This window comes from Oryctolagus cuniculus, chromosome 11 (assembly GCF_964237555.1).
Source record: "Oryctolagus cuniculus chromosome 11, mOryCun1.1, whole genome shotgun sequence".
In the NCBI taxonomy this organism is placed as follows: Eukaryota; Metazoa; Chordata; class Mammalia; order Lagomorpha; family Leporidae; genus Oryctolagus; species Oryctolagus cuniculus.
Window position 1 is genome coordinate 12860432 of NC_091442.1, and position 26585 is coordinate 12887016.

Sequence of the window (26585 nt, forward strand, 5' to 3'; positions counted from 1 at the left end):
TGCTCTCCTGCTCATAGAAGGAGACTGGCTCAGCGGGCTGAAGCCCCCGGTTCAGTGACAAACCTGAATGCAGAGTGGAACTTAGCCCCGGGTCTCGGGGCTGCAGGTGCTGTGCTCTGTCTTCTTCCTGTCGTCCGGGGGCCTCCACTCCCTATGCCCCCATCTGCAACCCACCCACTTCCCTTTGCAGCTCCTGGCAGCTCAGCCTTGTGCAGGGGAACCCCCAATCCGCCACCAAATCATGGCCGAGACAGCAAATAAGCCCCATGGCAGACCTGAGGGCAGGGCGCCCCCTGGGGGAGCCCCAGCAGAGCTGCAGGCTGCCTGGTGCAGCAGTGAGCCCCGCCCCGGACGCGGGTGCAAGGCCAGAGGATGCCTGTAGCTGGGAGGATGTGGCAGGACCCAGTCCTGCTTCCCCCGCTGGGGTCCTGTCCTGGTCCGTTTTCTCTCGCTGGAACGAAACACCACAGCCTGGGTGACTTTTAAAGGAAAGACATTTATTTGGCTTACAGTCCTGGGGACCAAAGGTCCAAGGTGGGGGCCCGCATCTGGCAGAGGCCTCACGCTGCCTCATCGTGGCTCCTGGGGGAGCCGTGTAGGGCAAGCGAGTGAGGGCGGAAGACACAAGGGCCGGGCCGGCTCTGCAGCAGTCCACTCTCGCAGGGACTTATCACTGCGCCAAGAGTGAACCCGGGCTCCAGGGAGCAGCCTGAATTCCTCTTATAACTTAGTCTCCTCCTGAGGCCCTGGGCCCCACGCAGCGGCAGCCCATGGTCCCCAGGACAGGACCGCACGATGGCGGGTGGATGGGGCTAGGGAGAGACAGTGGACGTCCCAAAGGTGGGTGCTGGGAACAGGGGTGAACAGAAATCCCAGAGGCCCTGGCCAGCTGAGTTTAACAGCCGACCCTCCTCCTGGAGGGAGACGGGGGTTAGGTAGCCCCTCAGGGGCATAACTATTCCATTCGGAACTGGACTGAAGCCCGGGGAGGGAGCGGCAATGCTGACATCCAGGTGTGCCTGCACCGTCCTGGAAACAGCTCCGGGTGCTTGTCCGTGCACTGGGACAGCTCGGGGGGCTCTGTGTGCACAACAATAGGATCCTGCTTTCCTTTCCTATGAACTAAGACCCCCAGGAGGGGACCCCCGAGGGCAGGGCCCTTGAGAGCTCGTGTTGGGGTCCTAGCATTTGTAATTCTAGCTCACTGGAGTCAGCAGATGTCCTAATAAAAACCTGGTCCCATCCTCCCATTATACGGATGGGGAAACTGAGGCCCCTGGCCACACAGCAGCGACAGCCCTGGAATCGGGACCAGCACTTGGGTCTCCTGTCGGTTGACTGATAAACGTTCCCAGGAAGAGAATGTGAGGCATGGAACAAACAGAGACCTAGGATGTGAAATGCAGGCTGCCCTGGGCCAAAGTGTCCCAGCCAGGCCGCAGCGGACGCCCTGGGCCAAAGTGTCCCAGCCAGGCCGCAGTGGACGTGTTGTCGGGGTGATGCCGGGAGAGGGCTCCTGCCAGGGTCTTCGTGGAACCAATGGCTCCCTGGGATGTTCCCATTCCAAACACTGCAGTGCTGTGCAAAGAGCACCGGGAAACTGAGGCAGGAAGCTAGGTCCTCAGGAACCCTCAGAGCCTGGGACCAAAGGGAAGAGTCTGGGGTTCTCAGACTTTCTTCCCGTCACCCCAGCCGAAGTAGCTCCAGTGGGGCAGGGGCGACTCTCTGGGGACCCCATGGATCTCGTGCTCCAGGTCGCAGCAGGTGGCAGGCTAGGGGTGGGCTCCTGGTCCGGGCAGGTGGGCTCCTCAGGAGGCTGCACAGGCCTTGATGCGGCTGTACTGGACGCCAGCGGGGTTCTGCCTACGGCCAGAGCTCAGGGAGAAACTGTCAAACACAGAATGAGGGGGTGAGACGGTGGCAGGCCTGGGGGCCTTCCCTGGGGAGGTGGCAGCGGGCCACCCGCCTGGCCCTCCCCCAGTCCCACCCTCAGTCCCACCCTGACCCTCCCACTTCCTACTATCAGGTGCACTTGTTCTCTGCGTGGACACTAAGGGCTGGGCCAGGCTCCCCATGTGGCCCTGACACACCCTCGGCTGCAGTCACACCCTGCCTCACCCCGTCTCACCCCTGGGCCGGCTTCCACCTGCCTGTTGGTCCCATTGTCCCAGAGGGTGGGTCTGGGATGTTCTGCCCAGAAGGGAAGCATGGCAGGAATTCTGGACCTGGCCAGGTAACAGAATCCTTGATGTTCAGCTGGGCACGTGGCTGCCCCAGCATGTGGGCGTGGCCAAGTTCTGACCAAAGGGACTCGGTGGCCTCTTCTCCCTCCTGCGGGAACGTGGGGGTGCATTGTCTTGGGCAGTGTTAAGGAGATGGCAGAGCCCATGACAGAGGAGCTTGGGGCCCTGAACCGCCCGGAGCCTGCGACTCCGCCATCCCGACTCTTCCGGCAAGCTGAGCTGGGGGCTGGGAGGGACTCACAGGGGCATCGGGCTGGCAGGGGGCGCTCTGCAGGGCGGGGCCAGGTTAGAGGCTGTTAGGGCGGGCCAGCCCTGCACCACGTCAGGGGTCACATGGGTGTGCGGCAGGAAGCTGGAGCAAGGGCGGTTCTGCCCCAGAGCTTCCCAGGGAGAGACCAGGCTGCCAGGAGCGGGGCCTGCTCCCTCCCCCGAGACGCAAGCAGGGGGGCTTTGCCAGGCTTGTTCAGGAAGCAGCAGCGCTTCCAAGTCCCTGCCAGTGCCTCTGTGGCACCCTCCCGCCACGTGGGCAGCCTGAGGTCCCACGGTGCTGAACTACCTGACTCTGATCAGCCCAGGCTCCTCCCCCAGCCACACTGGGTCACTTGCTGGTCCTAGTTACTGTTAGAACATCGCGCTTCTCCAAGGTTCCATGGCTCTCAGATTCTGTGGTTTAAGAATCTCTCATTCTTGGGCCCACATAGGAGACCCGGGTGGAGATCCAGGCTCCTGGCTTTGGTCTTGCCCAGCCCTGGCCATTGCAGCCATTTGGGGAGCGAACCAACAGATGGAAGATTCTCTCTCTCTCTCTCTCTCTCTCTCTGTAACTCTGAATCAATAAATAAATACATCTTAAAAAAAAAAAAAAGAATCGGGGGCTGGCGCTGTGGCACAGTAGGTTAATCCTCCTCCTGCAGTGCCGGCATCCCATATGGGGACTAGTTCGAGACCCGGCTGCTCCACTTCTGATCCAGCTCTCTGCTATGCCCTGGGAAAGCAGTAGAAGATGGCCCAAGGCTTTGGGCCCCTGCACCCACGCAGGAGACCTGGAAGAAGCTCCTGGCTCCTGGCTTCAGATAGGCGCAGCTCCAGCCATTGTGGCCAATTGGAGAATGAACCATCGGATGGAAGACCTCTCTCTCTCTCTGTGCCTCTCCTCTCTCTGTATAACTCTGATTTTCAAGCAAACAAATTGATTTTTTAAAAAAGCATCTACCATCTAGCCTCCCATAATTCCATACTCAAGGGATTCTAGAATATTCCTGTGAGCTGAATCTTTTAGTCCGATGTGAAGCTGCTATAGGAAGATGGGAAACAACTCGAGGGGAGCAGCTCGTGTGCGAAGCCAGCACGGAGCTCAGTGGGCCTGGGCAGTAAAGGGCCAGGAAGGGAGGGAAGGGAAGACCTGAGCCGCTACAGCCACGTGTGCGGTTCCATGTGACTTCCCCCGGGCCTGGGCCCACCCCGTACCGCCTCTTCTGGAACTGCTGATCTATCTCCGCCAACGTCTGGCCTTTGGTCTCCGGCACAAACGCGTAGATGAAGCCCAGGCCGAGGGCAGCCGTCAGTCCATAGAGCAGGAAGGTCCAGGACAGGCCGATGGCACCTGGCGGGAGGGGGGCGGGTGTGGGTCGGGGCGTGGACGGTAGCCCCGGCGGTGTCGGGGACACCGTCCCAGGGTCTGGAACGAAGCAGCTTGGGGCTCGAGGCGTGAGGACTCACCGATGAGGTGGAGGAAGGAGAGGCTGGTGAGGAGGTTGGAGCCCCAGTTGAAGCTGTTGCAGAAGGCGAAGGCTCTCCCTCGGATCTGCACAGGGTAGATCTCGCTGAGCACCAGCCAGGTCACTAGGACGGAAGGGTGGGGGGCTCCTGGCACCGGGGAGCAAGCACGCGGCCTCTCCGTGCCCCCGATGTGAGTCCCGCGGAGTGTCAGGCCCCTGGCCCCCGTGCGCCACAGCTGCTTCCCCATACCCCAGACGAGCCTCTTAGGGGCCCCCCAGGCTCGCTGTGCCCCACGACGGAGGGGCTTCCTCAGACACAAGGCTGGGCAGCTGGTCTTGCCCTACTCCTTCCTCTCGAGTGGACCCTTTGGACTGAGCTGTCCAGGGACAGATCCAGGCTTTGTGGAGCCTGGAACAAGGGATTTGGGGCACGGAGTTGGGCCCTACCTGGAGAAGTACAGGCAAGCGTGCGAGGATCATGGGAACGTCATGGCCCACCCACCCTGCTGCCTCTGTGACCCTGGCTGACCCTGCCCCCAAGCACCCCACTGAGGGAAGTGGGGGCTCCAGGGTCACCCGCAAGGAGCCCCACTTAGGGGCAGGTGCAGCGTGGCGGACAGTTAAACTGTTTCTTAAGACAGCTGCATCCCCCTGGCTGCTCTGCTTCAGATCCAGCTTCCTGCTAACGTGCCCAGGAGCAGCAGGTGACGGCCCAAGCACTTGGTCCCTGCCACCCACGTGGGAAACCCAGATGCAGTTTCTGGCTCCTGGCTCTGGCCTGGCCCAGCTCTGGCTGCTGTGGGCATTTTGGGGAGTGAACCAGTAGATGGAAGATTCTCTCTCTCTCTCTCTCTCAATCTCTCTCTCGTTCCCTCTGTAACCCTTTCACATAAATAAACAAATCTTCCAAATAAATAAATGACAAAGGGGAAAAGAGCAAACCTCACTTACCAGGTCCAAACCCAAAGGAGAAGGCACCCACGAAAGCCATCAGGCAGAGCAGTGTGGCCCAGCGCAGCAGGGCACTCCCGGGGACAGGGGTGGGGGGCCCTGGGGAGGTGGAGCCCAGAGCTGGCGGGGGCGGGGCCGTGGAATCTTCGGCGCTGGGCAGGAGCTTGATTTTCTTAGTGGCTAACAGCACGGCCTCCTTTTCTTTCTCCTTGGTTCCTGGTATTGGAGGTGGAACTGAACCCCGTAGTAGGCCAGGGTCTCCAGGGAGGCCGGTGTGCCTTGTGGAATTGGGTGTGGCCAGGCAGCTGGGGCCCGAGGCTATGGGCACGGCAAAGCTGACGAAGCCTATGCCGCTGACCGACAGGGCCATGAGGGCACAGCCGGCGAGCAGCAGGGTCCTGCGGCCCACACGGTCCACCAGCGCCATGGCGGCCAGGGTGGCTGCCACCTTCACCACGCCCAGCCCCATGGAGGCCAGCATAGCCGAGGACCCCGCGCGGAAGCCGACCGAGTGGAAGATGGTGGAGGCATAGTACAGCACGTTGGGCTGGCCCGTCAGCTGCTGGAGGAGCACCAGCCCCAGCCCCACGGTGGTCCGGCCCCGCATGTTATCCCGGGCCCTGAAGAGGTCCAGAAAGGAGTAGCGAGGCGCCCCCAGACTCGGCTTGGCGGCCTCGCTGCCCTGGAGTGGGATGAGGGCTCTGTGAGCTGTGGTCTCGTCGGCAGCAGCAGCAGGGAGGAAGAGGAGGCTGCAGCACTGCAGGACAGCAGGTGCCACAGCCCAGCCGAACATGTGTCTCCACCCCCGGGGGGCCCCGGCCAGCGCGTAGCTGAGGGCGTAGGAGAGCAGGATGCCCGTGGTAATGCCGGCCTCGTAGAGGGACACCAGCACTCCCCGCTGCCGTGGCCCCACCAGCTCGGACACGTATATACAGCAGGCCATGGAGGACAAGGAGATGGCGAAGCCAACCGCCGAGCGGCCCAGGACCAGGCAGGCCAGGGAGCTCGCCAGGCCTAGGCTCAGGCTGCCTGCCAACAGCACCAGGTTGGCCCCCAGGATGGCTTGTTTCCTGCCATGGCGGTCAATGAGGAAGCCCCCGACCAGGGAGGCGAGGAGAGCGCCGAGCAGCAGGCTGCCCACCAGGAGCTCCTGCTCTGAGCAGTTCAGCCCGAAGTCACGGCGCAGGGGCAGCAGGGCACCCGATATGACCGCCAGTTCATAGCCGAAGAGCAGGCCGCCCAGCATAGACACACAGGCACACAGGGGCAAGACGGATGGCAGACAGCCTGGAAGACAAAAGTGACACAGACAGAATTCAGAGTGGGGCCTCGTCAGGGCTTCTGTCTACCCCACCTCCCCTGCATCTGCCAAACCCTCCCCCCTCCACTCAACTGTTCAACCATCCATCCATCCACCCACCCATCCATGAATCCTCTTATCCACCCATCCACCTATCCATCCATCCACCCATCCACCCACCCATCCATCCACCCTTCTATCCACCCATCCATCCACCTACTCATCCACCCATCCATCCACCCATCCATCCACCCATCCACCTATCCATCCATCCACCCATCCATCCATCCATCCATCCACCCACCCATCCACCCATCCACCCACCCACCCTTCTATCCACCCATCCATCCACCTACTCATCCACCCATCCATCCACCCATCCATCCACCCATCCACCTATCCATCCATCCACCCATCCACCCATCCATCCATCCACCCACCCACCCACCCACCCACCCATCCATCCACCCATCTACCCATCCACCCACCCATCCATCCACCCATCCATCCACCCATCTGTCATCCATGCATCCATCCTTTGTCCTTCTTCCATTCCACCAGTTGACTGGCCCATCTGTCCACAAACCTACCCATTAACCCACCCATCCTGGCATCCCATCCCTTTACGTATCCACATGCCCACTCACCCACCATCCATCCATCATGCATCCATGCATCTGTCCATTCAGATTGATCTATCTGACGTCACAACAGGCCAGGCCGTGTTCTTGGGGCTGGCAAGTCAATGGTGTTGTTAAGCACTTGACATTCCAGTAGGAACAGGTGGATGATAAGTAAGTGTACGATAACTTCAGGTGGTGACAAGTGTCATAAAATGGCAAAGCCAGGAAACGGGATTAAAGGTGGAAAGGGGGCATTATTTCAAGTGGAGTAGTCAGCTGAGGCCTTGCCGGAGAGTGGGCATCGGAGTAGAGAGCTGAATGAAGAGCCAAAGCCATTGGAAAATCTGGAGAACATTCTAGAAAGAGGGAACAGCACGTATAAAGTCCCTGAGGTAGGACAGCTCTCAGTGTGTTTGAATAACTATGAGTAGCAAGGGCTGGTACCTACGTGGCACTTACTAAATGCCAGATGTGGTCACACTTCTCATGGTCACATAGCAAGTGGCAGAGCTGACATGGCTGGAGAGTGAAGGCTTTTTTTAAAAAAGATTTATTTTACTTACTTTGAAAGGCAGAGTTACAGAGAAGAGGAGAGGAAGACAGGGAGAGAGAGAGAGAGACAGAGACAGAGACAGAGAGAGACAGAGAGATCTTCCGTCCACTGATTCACTCCCCAAACAGCTGCAAAGGCCAGGCTGAAGCCAGGAGCTTCTCCCAGGCTTTCCACGTGGGTACAGGGCCTTAGTATGGACCATCCTCTGCTGCCTTCCCAGGCACATTAGCAGAGAGCTGGATCGGAAGTGGAGCAGCCGGGACTCGAACCAGGGCGCATATGGGATGCCGGCACTGCAGGCAGTGGCTTAACCTGCTGCACCACAGCGCCGGGGACACTTGAGATGCGTGGTTCCCCGTCATCTCACAGCAACCCAGGCAGGAAGATCACTATCTCTGCTTTACGGACAAGGAAACTGGAACACAGAAGGGCCAGTCGCCAGCTCTGATTTAAGACGAGAAGCCAGAAAGATTATTAAATATAAATATAAATACTATAAATATTAAATACTTTTTGGATCAAATAAAGCACATCTCAGAATCCAGCCCATAGGCACCAGCTTTCATTTAAACTTTTTAACATTTACTTATTTTATTTATTTGAAAGGCAGAGAGACAGAGAAGTCTCCATCCCCTGGTCCGATCCCCAAAAGCGGGTGTGATGCTGTTGTCAAGGTTGTTTTTGCCGCTGGTTTTATTTCCACCCCTGAGTGAGAAATGTAGTTAGGACAAAGCGTGTTAGCAATCCATGGCTGAGCCGCTCCCTTCACCCCATCTGCGGGAAAGAGAGGAGTGAGGTTGCCACCTTACCCCATGTCCCCATCGCACCTGCTCCTGCTGGGATTTCTGGGGAAGCCGGGGATGACGCCAAGCTTTCGTTTTCTTAACCAAGCTGGAAACAGGCGGGTGGGAGTCCCCCTGCAGCCCTTACCGACTGACCTCTTCCAAGAGCCACGGGAAGGGACGTAGTCACATACACTCCATGCTTCGTGCTGCTCGGCTCGTGCACCCGCACCTGCTGGCCCTCCTGCTGGCCCTGCCCTGTCTCCCTGGGTGCTGCTGTCCCTCCTTGGTCCCAGCACACCTGTCACCTCCCCCAGGAGCCTCCAGTTATGCACACCTGCTATTAAACATCCACGCCCTGCCCTTCTCCATGGCCCCGAGGTCTCCTGGCTTGGGTGGAGGAGGCCATCGCATCTCCACCCCAAGGGTTGTGTCCATGGCCCAGATCTGGCCAATCTGTAGACTCCTTGGCTCCGGAAGAGGTTGACCTGAGCCAGTGAGAATCAGCCTGGAGGTGACCGCTCAGCAGAGGGGCTGCCCTGGTAGTTGACCTGCCTGGAGCAGCTGGGGGCATCTTTCCTGGGAGGATCCCTCTCTCTCCCCCACCCCTCAAATGAATGAATAAATAACAGCTTAAAAATACCTATTGATGGGGCTGGCACTGTGGTGCAGCAGGTTAATGCCCTGGCCTGAAGCGCTGGAATCCCGTATGGGCACCTATTCTGGTCCCTGCTGCCCCTCTTTCGATCTAGCTCTCTGCTGTGGCCTGGGAAAGCAGTAGAAGATGGCCCGAGTCCTTGAGCCCCTGCACCCACATGGGAGACCTGGAGGAAGCTTCTGGGTCCTGACTTCAGATCGGCTCAGCTCCGGCCATTACAGCCATTTGGGGAATGAACCAGCAGAAGGAAGACCTCTCTCTCTGTCTCTCTCTCTGTCTCTACTTCTCTCTGTAACTCTGTCTTTCAAATAAACAAAAATAAATCTTTAAAAAATACATATTGCACAAATGAACGAATGAATCAGCTAAGGACAAACTCTGCAGATGTAGGAATGCAGAGAGAAAGGGTCTTGGCTTTGGAGCATCTGGGGTGCTCCAGTGTGGGGAGCAACTGAGACTAGACTAAGTTACTGGAACTAGGACTAATTCTATGCATCTGATCTCCCACAATATGGCGCTGAGAGAGAGCAAACAACTTCTACGCAGCTGCCTCTCGCCAATTTGACTGATAAGCTGCAGGAGCTGATCCTGCTCCTGATTGGAGGAGAGCAGCGTGCTTGGTGTGTGGGTAGCAGAGTTGGGATTGGAGGAAGAGGACTATAAAGGAGGAGAGAGACAACATGCACCGGGGAACACCTGAGGAACATCTGAGCAGCCCCCGAGAGAGCCAGCCGGCGGTGTGCCGCTCCTCTGCGGAAGCGGGGAAAGCGGCGGGGGGAGGGGGGTGCTGCCCCTCTGCGGAGGCGGGGGGGAGAGGGGGAGCGGCAGCTAACCCAGGATGGCGTTCCTCCGCGAGTGAGGGACTGGCAGCTAACCCGGGAAGGGCCGGGCAAAAGAACAGTGCAGGGTCCAGTGTCGTTCCTCTGCGAATGGGGGAGCGACAGTCCAGGGCCCAGCTTGGCCATGGACAGGAAGTAAATCCTGGTGCCCACATTAGCATGGCCAGCCTGGGTTTAGTCACTGTCCCCTTCCGGTGACTTGCCCATCTGATATAGGCAGTGCATGGAGATGTCTCCTGCTGGGGGAGATCCCTTAATCCTCCACGCCTCTCCCCATGGAGGCAGAGGCAGCCGAGAGAAGCCAGGGTCGGGATGCACACACCACCAGCTGCAAGTCCCAGGGTGCCTTCTGTCCCTGACATCAGAGCAGTGTCTCATCCAGAGGTCACAGGGCATCGGGTCCCTCCCTTGCCAAAGACCAGTCATGGCCTCCTCCAGGGCTCCAGGGAGTGGCTGGGAGGCAAACCGAGCTGGACAAACATCCTCCCGGACAGGCTGACTTCTCCCGCCTCCACACCCGTGACCGCCAGCCACTCCTCTGGGGCCACACCTGTGTCAGCAGGTGCAAGGATTTCACTGTGCCCCCAAAGTTCCAGGATTGGAAACTGGCATGTAGAACCCCAAGAGGTGAGCAGGTGGTGAGGGCTCCGCCCCCAGGAGTGCACTAAGGCCGTTATCGTGGGAGCGGCTTCAGTACCGCGAGAGTGCGTTTGTTATAAAGTGAGCCTGCCCCTCAGGCTCTTTCGCCCACGCGGTGCCTCTCACCGAGTGGAGAGGATGCAGCAAGAAGGGCCTTGTCAGATGCCAGCACCACGCCTTCACTTCACCGGCCTCCAGAACAGTGAACCAAACAAACCTACCCACAGGCTGGTGCTGTGCCACAGCGGGTTAAGCCACCGCCTGTGACGCTGGCTTCCCATGTGAACACCAGTTACAGTCCCGGCTGCTCCACTTCCCATCCAGCTCCCTGCTAATGCTCCTGGGCTAGCAGTGGAAGACGGCTCAAGTGCTTGGGCCCCTGTCACCCACAAGGGAGACCTAGAGGGAGTCGCTGGCTCCTGGCTTTGGATTGGGCTAACGCTGACCATTGTGGGCATTTAGGGTATGAACTAGTGAATGGAAGATCTCTCTCTCTTTCTCTCCCTCTCTCTCTCTCTTTCTCTGTAGCTCTGCCTTTCAAATAAATAAATCTCGGCCAGCGTCATGGCTCAATAGGCTAATCCTCTGCCTGCAGCACCGGCACACCGGGTTCTAGTCCCGGTCGGGGTGCCAGATTTTGTCCCGGTTGCCCCTCTTCCAGGCCAGCTCTCTGCTGTGGCCCGGGAGTGCAGTGGAGGATGTCCCAAGTGCTTGGGCCCTGCATCCGCATGGGAGACCAGGAGAAGCACCTGGCTCCTGCCTTTGGATCAGCGCGGTGCGCTGGCCGCGGCGGCCATTGGAGGGTGAACCAACGGTAAAGGAAGACCTTTCTCTCTGTCTCTCTCTCTCACTGTCCACTCTGCCTGTAAAAAAAAAAAATCCTTATCAAATAAATAAATCTCTAAAAAACAAATACTCATTATAAATTAGCTGGTCTGTTACAGCAGCAGAAAATGAATTTAAGACAGCTTGCTTAATCCCTACAACAACCCTGTGTCACAGCTGCATGACCAGTCCCATTTCACAGATTAAACAACTGAGGCACAGAGAAGCGAAAACAGCTGTCCAAGGTGACACAGCGGCATTTAAACATGTGCAGTCGGACTCCAGAATCCCAACATTGAGTGTGATAAGATCTAATGCTAAATGGTCATTTGCCTTGTGCAAATAGTGGGTTCCAACTTCATTTTCTCCCATCATCCTCACGGTGGCGCTGTCATCGTGGGCAGGTGAAGGCCAGAGGCCTTGGCATGAGGTCCCAAGTCACAACGGGGCGGGAACACAGTCCTGATGCCAAAGCCTGTGTGCAGAGCCCAGGCCCTGGCCACGGCCGTGGCCACGCGGGGAGCAGCCTGGGTTGTTCCGTGTCCCCTCATCTGCACCGCCCAGCCCTGGCCCTGCCCATCGCAGACATTCAGCATGTAGCTGTGGCATTAACTCAGGATGGGCAGGAAGGGCAGGAGGAAGGGGCCAGGGCCAAGTTGAGGGTCCCTGGGAGGACCTGGTTCCCTGGGCCTCACTTCCTGCAGGCTGCGGGGCAGTGTGCTGTGCAGGTTGAGAGCATGGACCCCGGAGTCCGCGCTGGCGTGGCCCACCAGCTGTACCATTACTCTGCGCATGCGCGGCCGTGTGGCACAGTGGTTAGGAGAGCAGACTGCAGCCGGACTGCTGGGGTCCCACCCCAGTTTCTCCTCCCCGTGGCTGTGTGATCTTAAGGAACTCGCCTACCCTCTCTGGGCCTCGCCATCCACAAATGGGCCAATCATGCTAGCTCCTACGATTCTCCACAGGACACCCAGAGTGAGTTTCAAACAGACAACTCAGGTCACGCTTCCCACCGGCCCTAGCTTGACAGTTCTGCAGGTTCCTGTGTTACTGGGAACAAGGTGCAGACTCCTTGCCACCCCTGCAAAGCCCCGGATGATCGGCCCGGGCTCACCTGTCCGACACCCCTTGGCCCTTGCCCGCCCACTCTCCAGCTGCCTTGGTCTGGACCACACCAGCTCCTTCCTGCCACAGGTGCCTTGCGTTTGCTGTTCCTGTATGCTCTTCCCCCAAATCTTAGCAAAGCCCCACTTCTGAGTCAGGGCCCAGCTCCAACACGCCTGCGCCAGGAGGCCACTGCTGTCCTACTCAACAAACCTACCTCGCCTGGCCTCCGCTGTGTCTCCCTCACCTCCGCAATCCCTGAGATCATCAACAGCTTACTACTTGATCCAGCTCCCAACTAGAGAGCCAGTGCCGCGAGAGGGAGAATTTCTGTCTATTTTGTTCACTGCTGAGTCTCACCCCCTCCACCAATGTCTGGTATGCAGCAGGTGCTTAATAAAGAATGACAGGACGATCCCTTGAGACTTCTGAATCGGAGAGGAAAATAGAAACCTTAGTCCCCTGTGGCGACACAGAAATTAGCGACTGTGCTGGACTCTCCTTCAGGGAGCACCCGGGTTTTGTCCCTTTGGTTGGGGGAGTATCCAGGGTGCCGAGGAGTGCCTGGGGCCGGGCGATGCACTATCAGCCCCGCGCTGGGGGCTGTCCCGTGAAAGCGGAATTGTAGCGCCCGGCCCTCCCGCATCCACTGGGCGGCACTCGGCGTCGCTTCTCCCGGGCAGAACCCAGGGGAAGGAAGCCCCGGGCCCCGTTCCCAGCCCCGGGCGGGCCTGCTGCCCGCGAGGCCCGCGCCACCCCCTGGCGGATCGGGTGGGGGAGCGCGGAACGGGCGCGCGCTCCCGGGGTGGCGGGGGGCTCCCCGCGGACTTACCCGTGGCGCGCATCCCCGGGCCGGAGTCCCTGCCAACGCAGCAGCACAAACTTTGCGGCCCGCCTCCGGCCTGCCTCCCTCCTCCTCGCCTGCAGCGCGGCTGCCACGTCGGCCGGCCCAGGCCCCTGGGGCCTGGAGGCGGGACGGAGGGAGCCGGGCCCGCCCCGGCCGGCCCCGGTCTGGCCAGGACCAGCCCGCCGCCCTCCCTGCGTCCCCGCCGGCCGTTCTGCCGTGGGGGAGACCCCTCAACCAGCACAGGCTCCCCCTAACCCCGTGTCTTCGAAGGGAGCAAACTCCCAAAATCCCGGGGGTTCACGGCCCCGGGCCTCCCTGGCCTGGGTACACTCAGGGGTGTCTACACTGTCCGTGTGTCCAGCTCTATCCAACCCGCCCGAGCTGCTCAGACACTGTCCCACGAACCCAGCATCCATTCATTCCACACCTTCCACGTGCCAGGGGCTGCGAGTCGGGGTGGCGGCAGAGCAGGACACACGGGTTTTTCCACTCCTGTGGAGTTTGCATTCTCCTGGCAGAGGCTAAACACAGCGAGAGAAATGCCAGGTATTGTATTGGAGGGCTGGGTGCATTCCCAGCTCTGGCTCCTGACTCCAGCTTCCCGCCTAGACAGGGAAGACAGCGGTGACCCCAAGCGGGTGGCTTCCTGCTATACATGAGGGAGACCCAGATTGGGGTCCTGGCTTCCCCAGCTGTGCATGCGTTTGGGGAGTGAACTGGCAGATGAGCGCTCTCTCTGCTGATGTCTCTCAAATAAATTAATTAACTGCACATTTATCTGGGCATTCTGTTTGCTGTTGTTGTTTTGATAAATCTGGCCGTCTTCGCAGCGACATCGCTCTGCCAGTTAGGAGGACGCTGGAGGGAGGAGCAGGGAGCAGGTGCACACTCAGGAGCAGGTTCCAGCTGTCCATCAGGAAGCAGCGAATGGGGCTGAAACCCGGGGGCGGCAGTCCTGAGGTTTAGCAGAAGAGGGCATTCGTTGGGCAGGTGCATTAGGGCGGGTGTGTGTGTGTATGCGTGTGTGTGTGTGGTGTATGTGGAAACTCACCTGGAGAGTCGGTTTTATGACTGGTCTGTGCTTTGAGATCCCTGTGGTTTCTTTATCTTCTGTTTTAGCACTCAGAACCTCTTTCGCAGCCCACCTTACATCCCCTCTTTGCCTAGTCTCTTTCTGTTGCATGTATCACCGTCTGATACAACTATGTCTTTTTCAAGATGAAAACAAAACAAGTACTTTATTAAAAATTGCAGTACCTGGCACCTTATCTTTAATAAGTGTATGTTAAAAGAATACATATTTGGAACAAGAAATAAGCAGAAACTTAGTTACATTTTGGTATCATTCTGCGTAAACTTTGGTTTCTTTATTTCTTTCCGTAAGCTTTGTTGGAGTGCAATTGACAGATCACAAGTTGCACATGCTGGAAGGGCACAGTCTGGTCAGTCTCACAGGTGAGCGCAACCATCATCACAACCATAAGAAATGTCTGTTGTCACACACGTACATATTATTTATTTATTAATATTTATTAATGTATTTGCCACTACCACACTGTATGTCTTATTTATGTGTTCACTGTGTCACCCCATTAAAATGAAGCTCCATGAGCGTGAAGCTTTTTTTAGTCTCTTTTATTCTCTTCTGCATCCCCGGTGTTGTGGATCAACATAAACAGCTAGCATAATGCCCAGCACACAGAAGCTCAGTAGTAACTGTGGGAGGAGTTCGACTTTCTCCTCGTCCACCCCAAGAGGCAGCATATAGGACCTCTTGGTCTTGTTCCCCAAACTCTACCCTTAAAAAGAACTTAAATTAGGGGCTGCAAACTCAGATGCCGATAGATGCCACAGACATGATCACAAGTGTTACAGTGAGCTGGGCATAAGGCAATGGGGACTGGTGAGGACTGCGGCGAACTGAAGCCTGGGCGTGCAGAGCGGGAGTCAGACAACCACAGGTAGCAGCCCGCGGCGGCTGTCAAGTGTCCCCGGACGCAGCCACGCCTGTTCATTTACGGATACTCCATGTGGCTTTCACACTACAAGAGCAGAGTTGAACTGCAAAAGAGATGATGCAAAGCCCAAAATATTTGCTATCTGGATGTTAAAATTGTCTATTTATCACAGCGAGAGAGCAAGAACTCACCTCTGCTGGCTCACTCCCTGGCTTCCCGCTGTGGCTGCTGGGAACTCGGTCCAAGGCTCCCGTTTGGGTGGCAGGAGCCCGACTATTTGAGTCATCATTGCTGCCTCCCTGGGTCTGCATTAGCAGGAGGCTGAATCAGGGACTCCTGCCTTACCTGCCAGGCTCACCGCCTGCAATCACGCGCGCACACACACACACACCCTCCCTGAGAGTGGGGTCTGTACAGAAGCAGTGTAATACTCTGTTTTTAAAACAAGGATGCTGGCAAAATCATCTCCCAAACTGGATACATCCCAGCGGCCACCAGCACGCGCACTGGAGCGAGTGGGTGGCACACAGGCACACGTGGCGAAGTCTCCAAGCATTCCCCAGAAGTCACAGAGGCTGAGCCGCTGGAAGGAGACGGCTCTATGCCTCCCTTTGCAGCAGTTAGATGTTGCCACAAAATTGCTGCGTAACAACTGTGTGAGCAGGCGCCACGGCTCACTAGGCTAATCCTCTGCCTGCGGCACCGGCACACCGGGTTCTAGTCCTGGTCGGGGCGCCGAATTCTGTCCTGGTTGCCCCTCTTCCAGGCCAGCTCTCTGCTGTGACCTGGGAGTGCAGTGGAGGATGGCCCAGGTGCTTGGGCCCTGCACCCCATGGGAGACCAGGAGGAAGCACCTGGATCCTGGCTTCGGATTGGTGCAGCGCCGGCCGTAGCGGCCATTTTGGGGGGTGAACCAATGGGAGGAAGACCTTTCTCTCTGTCTCTCTCTCTGTCTCTCTCTCTCACTGTCTAACTCTGCCTGTCAAACAAAAAACAAACAAACAAACAAAACAAATGTGTGATGATAGCAAAAGGACCCCAGGAACCCTCAGGGGCCTGTAACTCTGTTTACTTACTTCTCAGGGTCATGGCACTGGCTCGCATGCAGCGTGGCTGGCCCTGTCACTTGTCTGCAAATTAGCTCTGTCCACAGGCTTGTCATCCTGGCAGTCAGCAGGCTTTGAGTTGCAAGTGCCAGGGACCTATCGCAAAGTGTCTGCAGCACAGAGCAAACGTATCGGTTCACAGGTATTGGAATATGTGCTTCAGGCATGGCTGGACCCACCTGCGTGATATTGTTAGGTAGCAAGTCAGAAATTCAGCCTGCGTGTGTGTGGAGGTGACACTTGCCAACGGAAGCACGCCTGCACGGGCCGTGGCAACAAAGTAAGGGAAGAGCAATTCTGGCCGGGGGTGTGGGTGGGGGGCACATGGGGAGCATGCAAGAGACACAGAAGGTAAATATGTCAGAAGTGTGGAGATCCCAGGGCGGCTTGCTGGGGGATGGGTGGGGAGGAGGATGCGGGGGTCCCACGCACAGCCTCGTGGTTTGAATTAAGGATTGGGTCTTCATCCAAAGTGCAGTGGGGAGGCAACAGATTCTAAACTCATTTCCCTACTGTAGAAGCCCGAACAGCCTGAGTAGAGCCTGGGTCTTGTAGACAAGTGTGCACTGCAGATTTCTTCCTTCCTTCCTTCCTTCCTTCCTTCCTTCCTTCCTTCCTTCCTTCCTTCCTTCCTTCCTTCCTTCCTTCGCTGTAGATTTCTAAAGCGGGGCTTCAGATGGCTTTGGTAACCACAGAGCTGGCCATGCGGCCACCAGTGGTTATGATAAGGAAGCCACAGCCTGGGGAACTGGGAGCACTCTGCTAGTGTGGGCTGCTGACCCGTGCTGGAGTCCACACGGTCCCAACATAGAGGTCTGCCAGTTGCGAAGGCGCCCTGGCGTGTGTGTGTGTGTGTGAAGGAGACCCGGGGGCTGCCGAGTGGCAGGACCTCTCTGCAGAGTCTCTGGTGGATCCCGGGACTGCGGGAAGGCAGAAGCAGCCAAGCACAGGCAGGGTCTGCCATCCATCGGGCACCCACGTGGGCCATACCTCAGTGGGTCGCAACAGGCACTTGCTGAAGGACAGCTGACTATCCCATCCTGCAACTCGGAGAAATGGTGCTGGCCGCCGTGGCACCCAGGGTGACGGGCACCGGCGCTTGGCTCCCCAGGAGCTATGCCCAGCCGCCTTCCCCCCTGCTTTGTCCGCAGAGTCTGAAGATGCCAGACGCACACTTTTCCAGCTTCTTCTGGACACAGGGGCCAGCTGTGGCTACTGTCCTGCAGGGGCAGTCAGCATAGAAGGGAGAACCAGCAAATACGGTGTGCAAGGGCTCACGCCTCTCCTCTTGAATGCGATGCGGTTGTGTCTTCACAGGATGAAGGGAGCTCTGATGGCCATCTCATGCCCACCAGGCAAGGATGGCAACAACACACCGAGGCTGCTGGGTGCCAATGCAGAGATCCTGTGACCCTGCTTTCAGAAGATGACCGAATCATCGCTGGAATACTCCACTTCCTGAAATGGTGTGAGATAACAAGTGAGCTCATTGTTTACCCTAGTTAACTAACTGACTAATGGGTTACTTGCAGCTCAAAATGTCAAAACTGTGCCATGCCACAGTCTACTAACTGTCCCCTAATATTCTCTTCTACTTCCTGTTTTGGTAATAACCCCCCCAAGGTTTTGGCTGAGTCCTCTGCTGCCCTGCTGGGGGATAGGTTTCCCAACCGCCTTTGTGCCTGGGACCAGGCAACCAAGTTCTGGCCAGTAGGATGGAAGTGGGAATGCTGGGTGTCACTCTGGGTCAAGTCCTTAGCTATTCAATATCTGCTGCCCGCCCTCGTCCCGGCTCGCCGAGTGGGGCAGCTGACAAGTGGAATAAGGCTCAGAGAAGGAAGCAATGGGTGGAAGACGGCTGATCTCCACTGTTGCATAAGAGAGAACCAAACATCTCTCATATTTCATCCACCGTTTAGGTCACCTGGCTGCAGTCGCGTAACCTGGCCCCCAACTGCTACAGGACTCAAAGCACAGAGCTGTTCCCTGGCGGTTTAGGTCACATGACCAAGCTGCTGGCCTTTGTCCAAGCCAGCCTTGCCTCCTGTTCATTCTTTGGGCCTGCAACCCGAGCACTCTCCCATTCCTCTACCTGGTTAGGCCTTTCAAAACCTGGGAAAATCAGAGAGGATGAGGGTGCAGGGAAATGGGATATACTTGCATAGAACTCTAAAAAGACACAGACCTTTGGAAGGGCAGTTTGGCTGACGGATCGGATTTTAAAGAGCTTGTCTCCTGCACCCAGTGACATCACTTGTAGACAGACGTCCCCAGAAACACTTGTGCATGCTGCAATGAATGATGCCTGGATCAGCCTGTTCATCGCAGCGTTTCGTAAGAGAAAGTAAAACGACAATAAGAAATGTACTAAAACTTAGCAACAAGGAACCGTTTGACCCTGTAGAAGGATGTGGCAGCTCTAGATATTCTGATAAGGAAGATTATCTGGGACAAACTGCTTAGGGGGAAAAAAGCAAGTAGCAAAATAATGTGCATCATATTCTCATTTCTGTTGGGGGAGAAGCCTCACAATGATATGTGTGTGCATGCACATTGTATAAAAACATGTGGAGGGGCTGGCCCTGTGGGGTAGCAGGTAAAGCTGCCGCCTGTGACCCGCCATCCCACGTGCGTGCCGGTTAGAGTCCCTGCTGCTCCACTTCTGATCCAGCTCCCTCCTAATGGCCCGGGAAAGCAGCAGAGGGTGGCTCGAGGCTTCAGGCCCCTGCACCCTGTGGGAGACCAGGAAGAAGCTCCTGGCTCTTGGCTTTGGCCTGGCCCAACCCTGGCCATTATGGTCTTTTGAGGAGTGAACCAGCAGGTGGAAGACCTCTCTGTCTCCTCCTTTCTCTCTGTAACTATTTCAAATAAATAAATACACGAATCTTTTAAAAATGCATCTAGAAAGGCATGATACATATAAAGTTCTGTGGGGCCTGGTGAGGAGTATAGCAATCTTTGATGACTGAGTGCAAAATTCTTTATAGCAAGAATCTGTTACTGCTCCTATCAGCCTTGTGATAAAGTCATCAATTTCTGCAACACAGTTAGGTTCTGTCCCCTCTCGGCCCCAGTGATCTGGCCATCACCATAGTCCTGAGTCTGTTTTCTGTAAGGAGGGTTTTCCACCGTTTAACCTTATTATTCCCCAAGGCGCTGAGAGAAACGGTGGTTGCTATCCCAGCACCCGCTCTGACTGCAGTGAGCCTTGTGAGTTCCGAAAAGGCTCTACTGGCCGCAAAGCTTTCCAGGATCCTGAGGAACTCCTGAGAAGGGCAAAGAGCACCCCAAAAATCGTTTTAATCGAAAGTAGCCGAAGTTTTCCGGAAAGAGCCGAAGAACTGGGAGCCGAGCACCCCCGCCCCCGGCAGCTCGCCAGCGTCACCGAGGGCTTCCGGAAAGTGCCGAGCAGTGGTGAGGAACGATTTCCCGAGAGTTGCCGAGCGTTTACGGAGATAGCCGAAGGGCTGGGGGCGGAGTCACAGAGCCGTTCGCTGCGGGCACCAAAGGCTCTGACAGGAGCCGAAAGTTGGGAGGCGGAACCATTTTCCCAGGGCGGAAGTGTTGCAGGGGGAGCCGCTAGAGAGGCGGAAGAGCCCGGAGGATTTTCGGAGCGAGCGGAAGCGTCGCCGGCATTTCCGGGGAGGGCGGAAGCGCTGCCATGGCGGCCCCCGACGCTGGTGCCACAGAGAATCACGAAGAGCCCGCGGCGGAGGCGTTGGCCGCGGCCCTGGAGCGGAGCAGCCGCTTCCTGAGCGGCCTGCAGCTGGTGAAGCAGGGCGCCGAGGCGCGCGTGTTCCGCGGCCGCTTCCAGGGCCGGGCGGCCGTGGTGAAGCACCGCTTCCCCAAGGGCTACCGGCACCCGACGCTGGAGGCGCGGCTCGGCCGGCGGCGGACGGTGCAGGAGGCGCGGGCGCTGCTCCGCTGCCGCCGCGCAGGTGAGGCGGCGCGGCCGGGGCCTGGGGGTGCACTGGCGCCTGCCGCCCGGACCCCCGGTCGGGACGCGTCGTCCTCGCGCCCGGTCTCGATGCGCTCCGGGCGAGTTGCTGGCGCGTTTGGGCCCTGACTGTTGCTCGGTGGTGCACGGTTGCTTTGCCGCCTTGGCCTTGGGTTTTCCCGCGTGCGGTGTCAGGGTTTCCGTCACAGCAGCCGGGCTCTCTGGGCTCGCGTCTCGCGCAGCCTCGGCGTCCTTGCCTGCAAGGCGGCAGCGGTGCTGGGGAGCCCGCCTCCGGGGGCGCTGTGAGCGGTCGCCGGCTGTGTTTGAATGTCAGCCTGGCACGTGTTAGACTTCATTCGTTCATTTTTTTCATGAAAGCACCCCTGTGCCCCGCCGCCGGGAACTCCGACCTCAGCCGAGAACCTGGGGCTGGGAGAGCGGCAGCAGCTTTCCCGGGTCACATCCTCCCGACCTCCTGCACACCAGGGCCATGTCGGGGGCTGGGAGGCGCGGGGAAGCTGGGGGAGAGCAGGCGGACAAGTCCCGGGCGTTTCTGCGGTTCCGGAAGCTGCGGGCGTCTGTGTTCACCCCTCTCTGCGCTGCAGGCGCCGTGCAGCGGGGATCGTGGGCTGTAGCCCCGGGAGAGGTCTCCGTTTCTAGAACGTGGCCTCCTTGACTGTGCGCACTGAGGGTGGCGACCCCATGAGTAGCATAAACCGAGGTCGCACCGCTGCTAAGCGCAGGGATCGGACTCCACCCTTACAGACTGCGAAATGAGCCTCCCCGTGGCCACTCTGCCGGGCTCCGTTGTGTCCAGAAACTTCTGTCTGGGCCGGGCCTCCCCTGCTGGCTCCCAGGTTGGTGTGAGAACTAGGGTTCAGCCCCAAGTTGTAGTGTGGGGAAGGAGGAAGCTTTGGCCCCCCTACCCCGGGCTGTTTAATGGTCTCAGGCCTGAGCCCGAGAATGTTCCAGAGTCGAGTTGTGCCGTTTCCTAAAGCTGTTTCCTGAAGTGAGTAAAGACTGGAAGACTCACTTAACTTTGAAAATGAAGCCTTGACTAAGGGAAAAAACCAAGAATGCAACCCAGTAACCCCCCGCGTCTTGATTCCAGGCATCTGTGCCCCAGTGGTCTTTTTCGTGGACTATGCTTCCAACTGCTTGTACATGGAGGAAATCGAAGGCTCAGTCACGGTGCGGGATTATATCCAGTCCACCCTGGACTCTGAAGGAACCCCCCAGAGCCTCTGTGGCTTGGCCAAGGCGATCGGGCAGGTGCTGGCTCGGATGCACGACGAAGACCTCATCCATGGGGACCTCACGACCTCCAACATGCTCCTGAAGCCCCCGGCGGAGCAGCTGAGCATCGTGCTCATCGACTTTGGGCTGAGCTTCGTCTCGGGGCTTCCGGAAGATAAGGGCGTGGACCTGTACGTCCTGGAGAAGGCCTTCCTCAGCACCCACCCGAACACCGAGCCCGTGTTCGAGGCCTTCCTGAAGAGCTACGCCAGCGCCTCCAGGAAGGCCAGGCCAGTGCTCCGAAAGCTGGACGAAGTCCGGCTGCGGGGCAGAAAGCGGTCGATGGTCGGGTAGGACGCGAGGCGGCTCCACAAGGCTAGGCCGATCTTCAGGGTAAATCTGGACTCTACAAACGTGAGACTAGGCCTCAATAAATGTATCGAGCTGTTTTGAAGCCGTGTGTGTGGTCATGCCTGTTGAGTGTCGCCATCTGCAGTGAGTATTCCTAAGAGCTTGCGTGAGGTGCTCCAGGCAGAACTGGGTGTTTGCAGTCAATCCAGGACTGGGCATCAGCTTAGCGGTTGAGACCCCTGTGTCCTGTCTCGGGGTGCCTGGGTGTGGCGCGACCGGCTTCCCACCAGCGCTGATCCTAGGAGGCTGCAGTGATGGCTCGAGTAACCGGCCCCTGCCATCCCTGTGGGAGACCTGGATTGCCTTCCGGGCTCTGGTCCCTGCCTAACCCCGGCCATCGTGGGCGTATGAGAAGTGAACCAGTGCAGGGGAGTGCACTCTCTGCCTTCATCTGTCTGTCTCTTGAGTGAATGATTCACGAGAAAGTCAATCCAGGGCAGGCCTGCCTTTCAGCTTTGGTGTGTAAGCCTCAGGTGCGTAGACATAGCATCGAAAGCAGCCTGTGGCTGGGTGAGCAGAACGTTCGCTGTCGGTGCTGCTGGTGACACATCAGACCGTTGGTGATGAGCTCGTCTTCAGACTCGTGGGATAGAGTCCGACCAGAAGGTAGCAGAGCGCACTGTTTGATGAAAGCTGCTTTGAAAGCTGCTTCGGACGTGTTTCTGTTAAGGGTCATGGCAAAGCACGATACGTGCTCTAGAGCCTCATTTTCTCTTTCCTCTTACAAAGGGCTGCGCCTGCTCCAGTGGAACGGACATTCTGGTGAGACTGGCACCATGTCTGTTTTGGTCAGCACAGTCAGCGTCCACTCAGGTGCCCTGAATGGAGGCGGCCCTTCCCTGCTAGTGACTGGGGGAGAGGAGCCCTCGCGTGGCTGTTGACTGTTGAGCACTGTGCCTGTGGAAACAGCTCTGAGTCAGGTACTGTCTTTGAATGGTTGGGGAAACAGACTAGAAAGGAGCTCACTGCTCACGATGTCACAGGAGCAGGAGGAACTTGTCCCTGGCGCCAAAGCCCCTGTCTTCCCCTGGTCTGTAGGAGATACTGGACATGACCCATCTCTGTGTTAGGATAGTACGGAGGGGCTCCCAGCAGCTTTGAAGAACTGCAGGGCCCCGGGAGCTGCCAGTGACTTTGTTTGAATTGATAGACTCAGCGTGACTGAGAGGGCTCATTTAGTTTCTTCGTTTGTACTACAAGCCTAATACTTACCTCGTGGGGCGTGTGACTGGTTGATCCACGCCTGTGGGCATAAGTCAGCAAATCCCTGTTGTGTGCTGTGTGCCAGGCCCTGGAGAGCGCCTGGGAGAAGTGAGGAAGTCCCAAGTCGGTGTACTGCAGGGGTGAGGGTAGATGTGAAGAACGAGCAATTCAGGAGATGGGCGAAGTGTGCCCTGCGGAAGTTGGTGACGAGGACCGTCCCTGAGGGGCGGGGCGGCAAGGCTGCAGTGGCTGGCGTGAGGGAGCCAGGATGAAGAGAGGATGGGATTGGAGAGCTGGGTAGAGCCCGGGCGGTCACAGGCTGGATTTTACTCTTACTGGGACTAAAGCAGGGTGACATCCGATCAGTGTTTCGAAAGGGTTGCTTTAGATGCCTGTACAGAAAGTGTAGGGGCAAGAGGGGGAGCAAGAAGCCAGGAAGTGAGAAGGCTGCTGTACCTGGCTGGGCCACTAGGGAGGTAGCTGGGGCTGGGGGTGGTGGTGGTGGTGGCGGCGGAAGCAGTGGGGAGTGTGCTGCAACCCCTTGGCCGGGGCATGGCACCCGGCAGCGCGTGGAATGTGGCCGCCAGCAGCCGTGGGGTGGGTGGGGGGAGGCAGCAGCATAGGAAGCACTAATGAGGGGAGAGATCGGAATGCTGGGGGCTGGATAAAAGCCAGGGTTGTTCCCAGCAGTGTTGTCGCATCCGTGTTCTGACAGAAGCCCCAGGGGAGCCGAGGGTTCCTTTCCCGAGGGCTAAGGGGCCTTCAGAGTTGCAATCCCAACAAGGGTTACAATCCCCCATCCCAGGTGCAGAACACTCAGCAGTGTGAGGGGGCTCTAGGATCACAGTAAGTGATAGCTGCGATTCAAACCCAATTTAAAAAATGACTTATTTGAAAGACAGTGATGGGGGGTGGAGAGAAGAGTTAGCTTCCAGCTGCTGGTTCATGCCCCAAAATGGCTGTAACAGCCAGGGCTGGGCCAGGCCAAAGACAGGAGCCTGGAACATGGGTGACAGGGGCCCAGTTACCTGGGCCATCTGCTGCTGCTGCCCCAGGTGCGTTAGTAGGGAGCTGGGTCAGAGCTTGGCCGCTGGGACTTGAACCTGCACCCAGATATGGAATGCTGGCCTCCCAGGCAGCAGCTTAGCTCACTACACCATGACACCGGCCCCTGCACCCAACTGTTTAGCCCCAGTAAGTAGTTGAGTTGTCACTAGGTTCTCGCATGCACTAACTCATCGTACAGAGGAGGCAGCTGGGCCTGGTCTTGCCCGGGATCATTGACTGAATGCAGTGGGCTGTGACCTGGGCTGTGTCCAGCACTGAAATGGACAGGGGTCCGTGTCCTGTCATCGACAAGGGCTGTAGCTGGTCCACAGGCCTGGAAATGCTTCCAGGACGCAGTTAACGCCTTGAAGGCAGGGCCTGGCGAGTGTTCCAGCCGAGGCTCGGCCTTGGTAGATGAGAGGAGCCGGGCACACTCAGACCTGCTGGGGCATTTGGGAACACCCGGGTTAATGAAAGCTTGTAGGGTGCAGTGCCTGCCCTAGGTAGGAAAGAGAACCCTAATCCTGATCCTGGCTTCAGTAAAACTATTTACAAAAACATGCACGTTTGTCCTAGTTTGCTAATTTCTTTCTAAACAATTGTGTTAAAATCTTTGTCTTGATTATGTTGAGTTACCTGGCTCCCTCTTACCCTGTTACAGTTCATCCCTTGCCTCGTCCTAGTCCTAACCAGGCTGGCACTGGCGGCCAGACCTTCTAACAAGCGGAGCTAGGAGTCTGTCTTGCGTACTTAATTCAAGGCCCTGCACCTCCAAAGGACTGTGGCTCTCCTTTGCCACCAGAGGTCGCAGTCACTGTCGTTGGCTGGGCAAGCAGGTCCTCCACTTCCTTCTCTCCTCCCTCCTCCCTTCTTCCTCTGCTTCCCAACTCCCTGCCTTGCTTCATTCCCTCCTTCCCGTCCTTGAACTTGATCATGCATTCATGCCACACCTCAGCTGAGCACTTGTTTTTTTGTTTTTTGTTTTTTTTGACAGGCAGAGTTAGAGAGACAGAAAGGCCTTCCTTCAGTTGGTTCAAATGGCTGCTATGGCCGCTGCGCTGCGCCGATCCAAAGCCAGGAGCCAGGTGCTTCCTCCTGGTCTCCCATGGGGGTGCAGGGCCCAAGGACCTGGGCCATCCTCCACTGCACTCCCGGGCCACAGCAGAGAGCTAGCCTGGAAGAGGGGCAACCGGGACAGAATCCGGCGCCCGAACCAGGACCAGAACCCGGGGTGCCGGCACCGCAGGTGGAGGATTAGCCTAGTGAGCCGCGGCGCCGGCCGCAGCTGAGCACTTGTAAACACGGCAGGCACCACACGAATCACTCACCAGTAGGGAGCCAGACAGACTTGGGGACGTCCGGTTCTGTCTTGTTTCTTCATCTCTTCTCTCCTTCACTAGTTCCTTCGCTAAGTGGGCGCCTTGCCTGTGTCCAGTGCTGTGCCGTGTCCTGGAGGAGCTGCAGTGCTGACAAAACCCAGGGACAGCCCTGGTGCGCCCGGGCCTCCGCCGCAGTGCTCTTCTTGGTGGCCTCCTTGCTGGTCCCCTGCGTCTGCTGTGGCCCCGCGTTCTCCTGTCAGCAGCCGGAGGGACCCTTCCCTCCCTCCCTCCCTCCCTCTCTTCCTTCCATTTACTTGAAAGAGTTACACACAGAGAGAAAAGGAGAGGCAGAGAGAGAGAGAGAGGTCTTCCATCTGCTGGTTCATTCCCCAGATGGCCACAATGGCCAGAGCTGTGCCAGGAGCCAGGAGCTTCTTCAGGTCTCCCAGTGGGTGCAGGGGCCCAAGGACTTGGGCCATCTTCTGCTGCTTTCCCAGGCCATAGCAGAGAGCTGGATCAGAAGTGGAGCAGCCGGGACTTGAACTGGCGCCCTTACGGGATGCCAGCACTGCAGGCAGTGGCTTTTACCCGCTATGCCACAGCACCGGCCCCCGGAGGGACCCTTTCATGGCCAGGCTATGCCATATCTCTACTCTGAAGTCTGATGGCTTCCATCCCATGCTGCCTTCCTGCAGAGGCAGGGCCTGGGCCTCCTGTCTGTAAAACAGGACAGCGGCGCCCTCCTTAAGAAGCTGCTGGAAGCTCCGTCGGGCTCGGCTGCAGGGAGGCGTGGAGGGTGCTTACTTAGGTGATTGTTCGCAGAGGGGAAGCAGCAGAGAGGGCAGAGCAGGAGACTTGAGAGGCAGCCCCCACTGAGCTGTGCAGCTAGGATTGTCCTGGGACGTCCCACGCTGGGCCGAAGGGGCCAGGCCTTCCTAAGCCCGTATTCTGTGGTCCACGCTGGCCCCCCTGGAAGACAGGCCTGGTCCCTGGAGATGGATTGCTGATGGCTCTCGCTGGCCCTGGGGCAGGCAGTTGTTCTGTGAAGGGCATCTGGGCCGCATATCAGTTCTGCCATCGGCCCCAGTGCCTGGCACCCTGGAACAATGCACAATCATTGTCATTATCATGTCACTTAGATTGCCGTTATATTTAGCGACTGACAAACAGGCGATGATAATACAGTGTCATTTACTCCATTCGTCAGCTAAGGGTAGAAACACGCTGCTGGTCCCCACCCTGTGTTTCTGAACTGGAAGTTGTGAGGCTGGGCTTCTCCGTCCTTC

General features: G+C 57.8%; 2 protein-coding genes across 9 annotated transcripts; one reads left to right on the plus strand and one right to left on the minus strand.

Annotated features, from left to right (window-relative positions):
• Window positions 1-476: 476 nt before the first annotated feature.
• On the minus strand, window positions 477-26368 carry SLC2A10 (solute carrier family 2 member 10). Of its 8 annotated transcripts, none has more exons than XM_070051760.1 (8): window positions 25309-26368; window positions 18332-18461; window positions 17137-17604; window positions 16117-16256; window positions 4913-6199; window positions 3963-4047; window positions 3711-3846; window positions 477-1887 (listed from the first exon to the last, which is right to left on the minus strand). In XM_070051760.1, the coding sequence occupies exons 4-8, from the start codon at window positions 16142-16144 to the stop codon at window positions 1864-1866; spliced, it is 1560 nt and encodes a 519-aa protein (XP_069907861.1). In that variant the 5' UTR covers window positions 16145-16256; window positions 17137-17604; window positions 18332-18461; window positions 25309-26368; the 3' UTR covers window positions 477-1863. The 8 variants fall into 8 exon arrangements, with proteins under 8 accessions (XP_069907861.1, XP_069907857.1, XP_069907855.1 ...); XM_070051756.1 differs by having other exon boundaries at window positions 3963-4085; window positions 18332-18435; window positions 25309-26366; XM_070051754.1 differs by having other exon boundaries at window positions 3963-4085; window positions 25309-26366.
• Window positions 19756-21773, plus strand: TP53RK (TP53 regulating kinase). Its single transcript, XM_051844966.2, has 2 exons — window positions 19756-20084; window positions 21195-21773. Exons 1-2 carry the CDS (start codon window positions 19808-19810, stop codon window positions 21671-21673), a joined length of 756 nt encoding a protein of 251 aa, XP_051700926.2. The 5' UTR covers window positions 19756-19807; the 3' UTR covers window positions 21674-21773.
• Window positions 26369-26585: the final 217 nt, after the last annotated feature.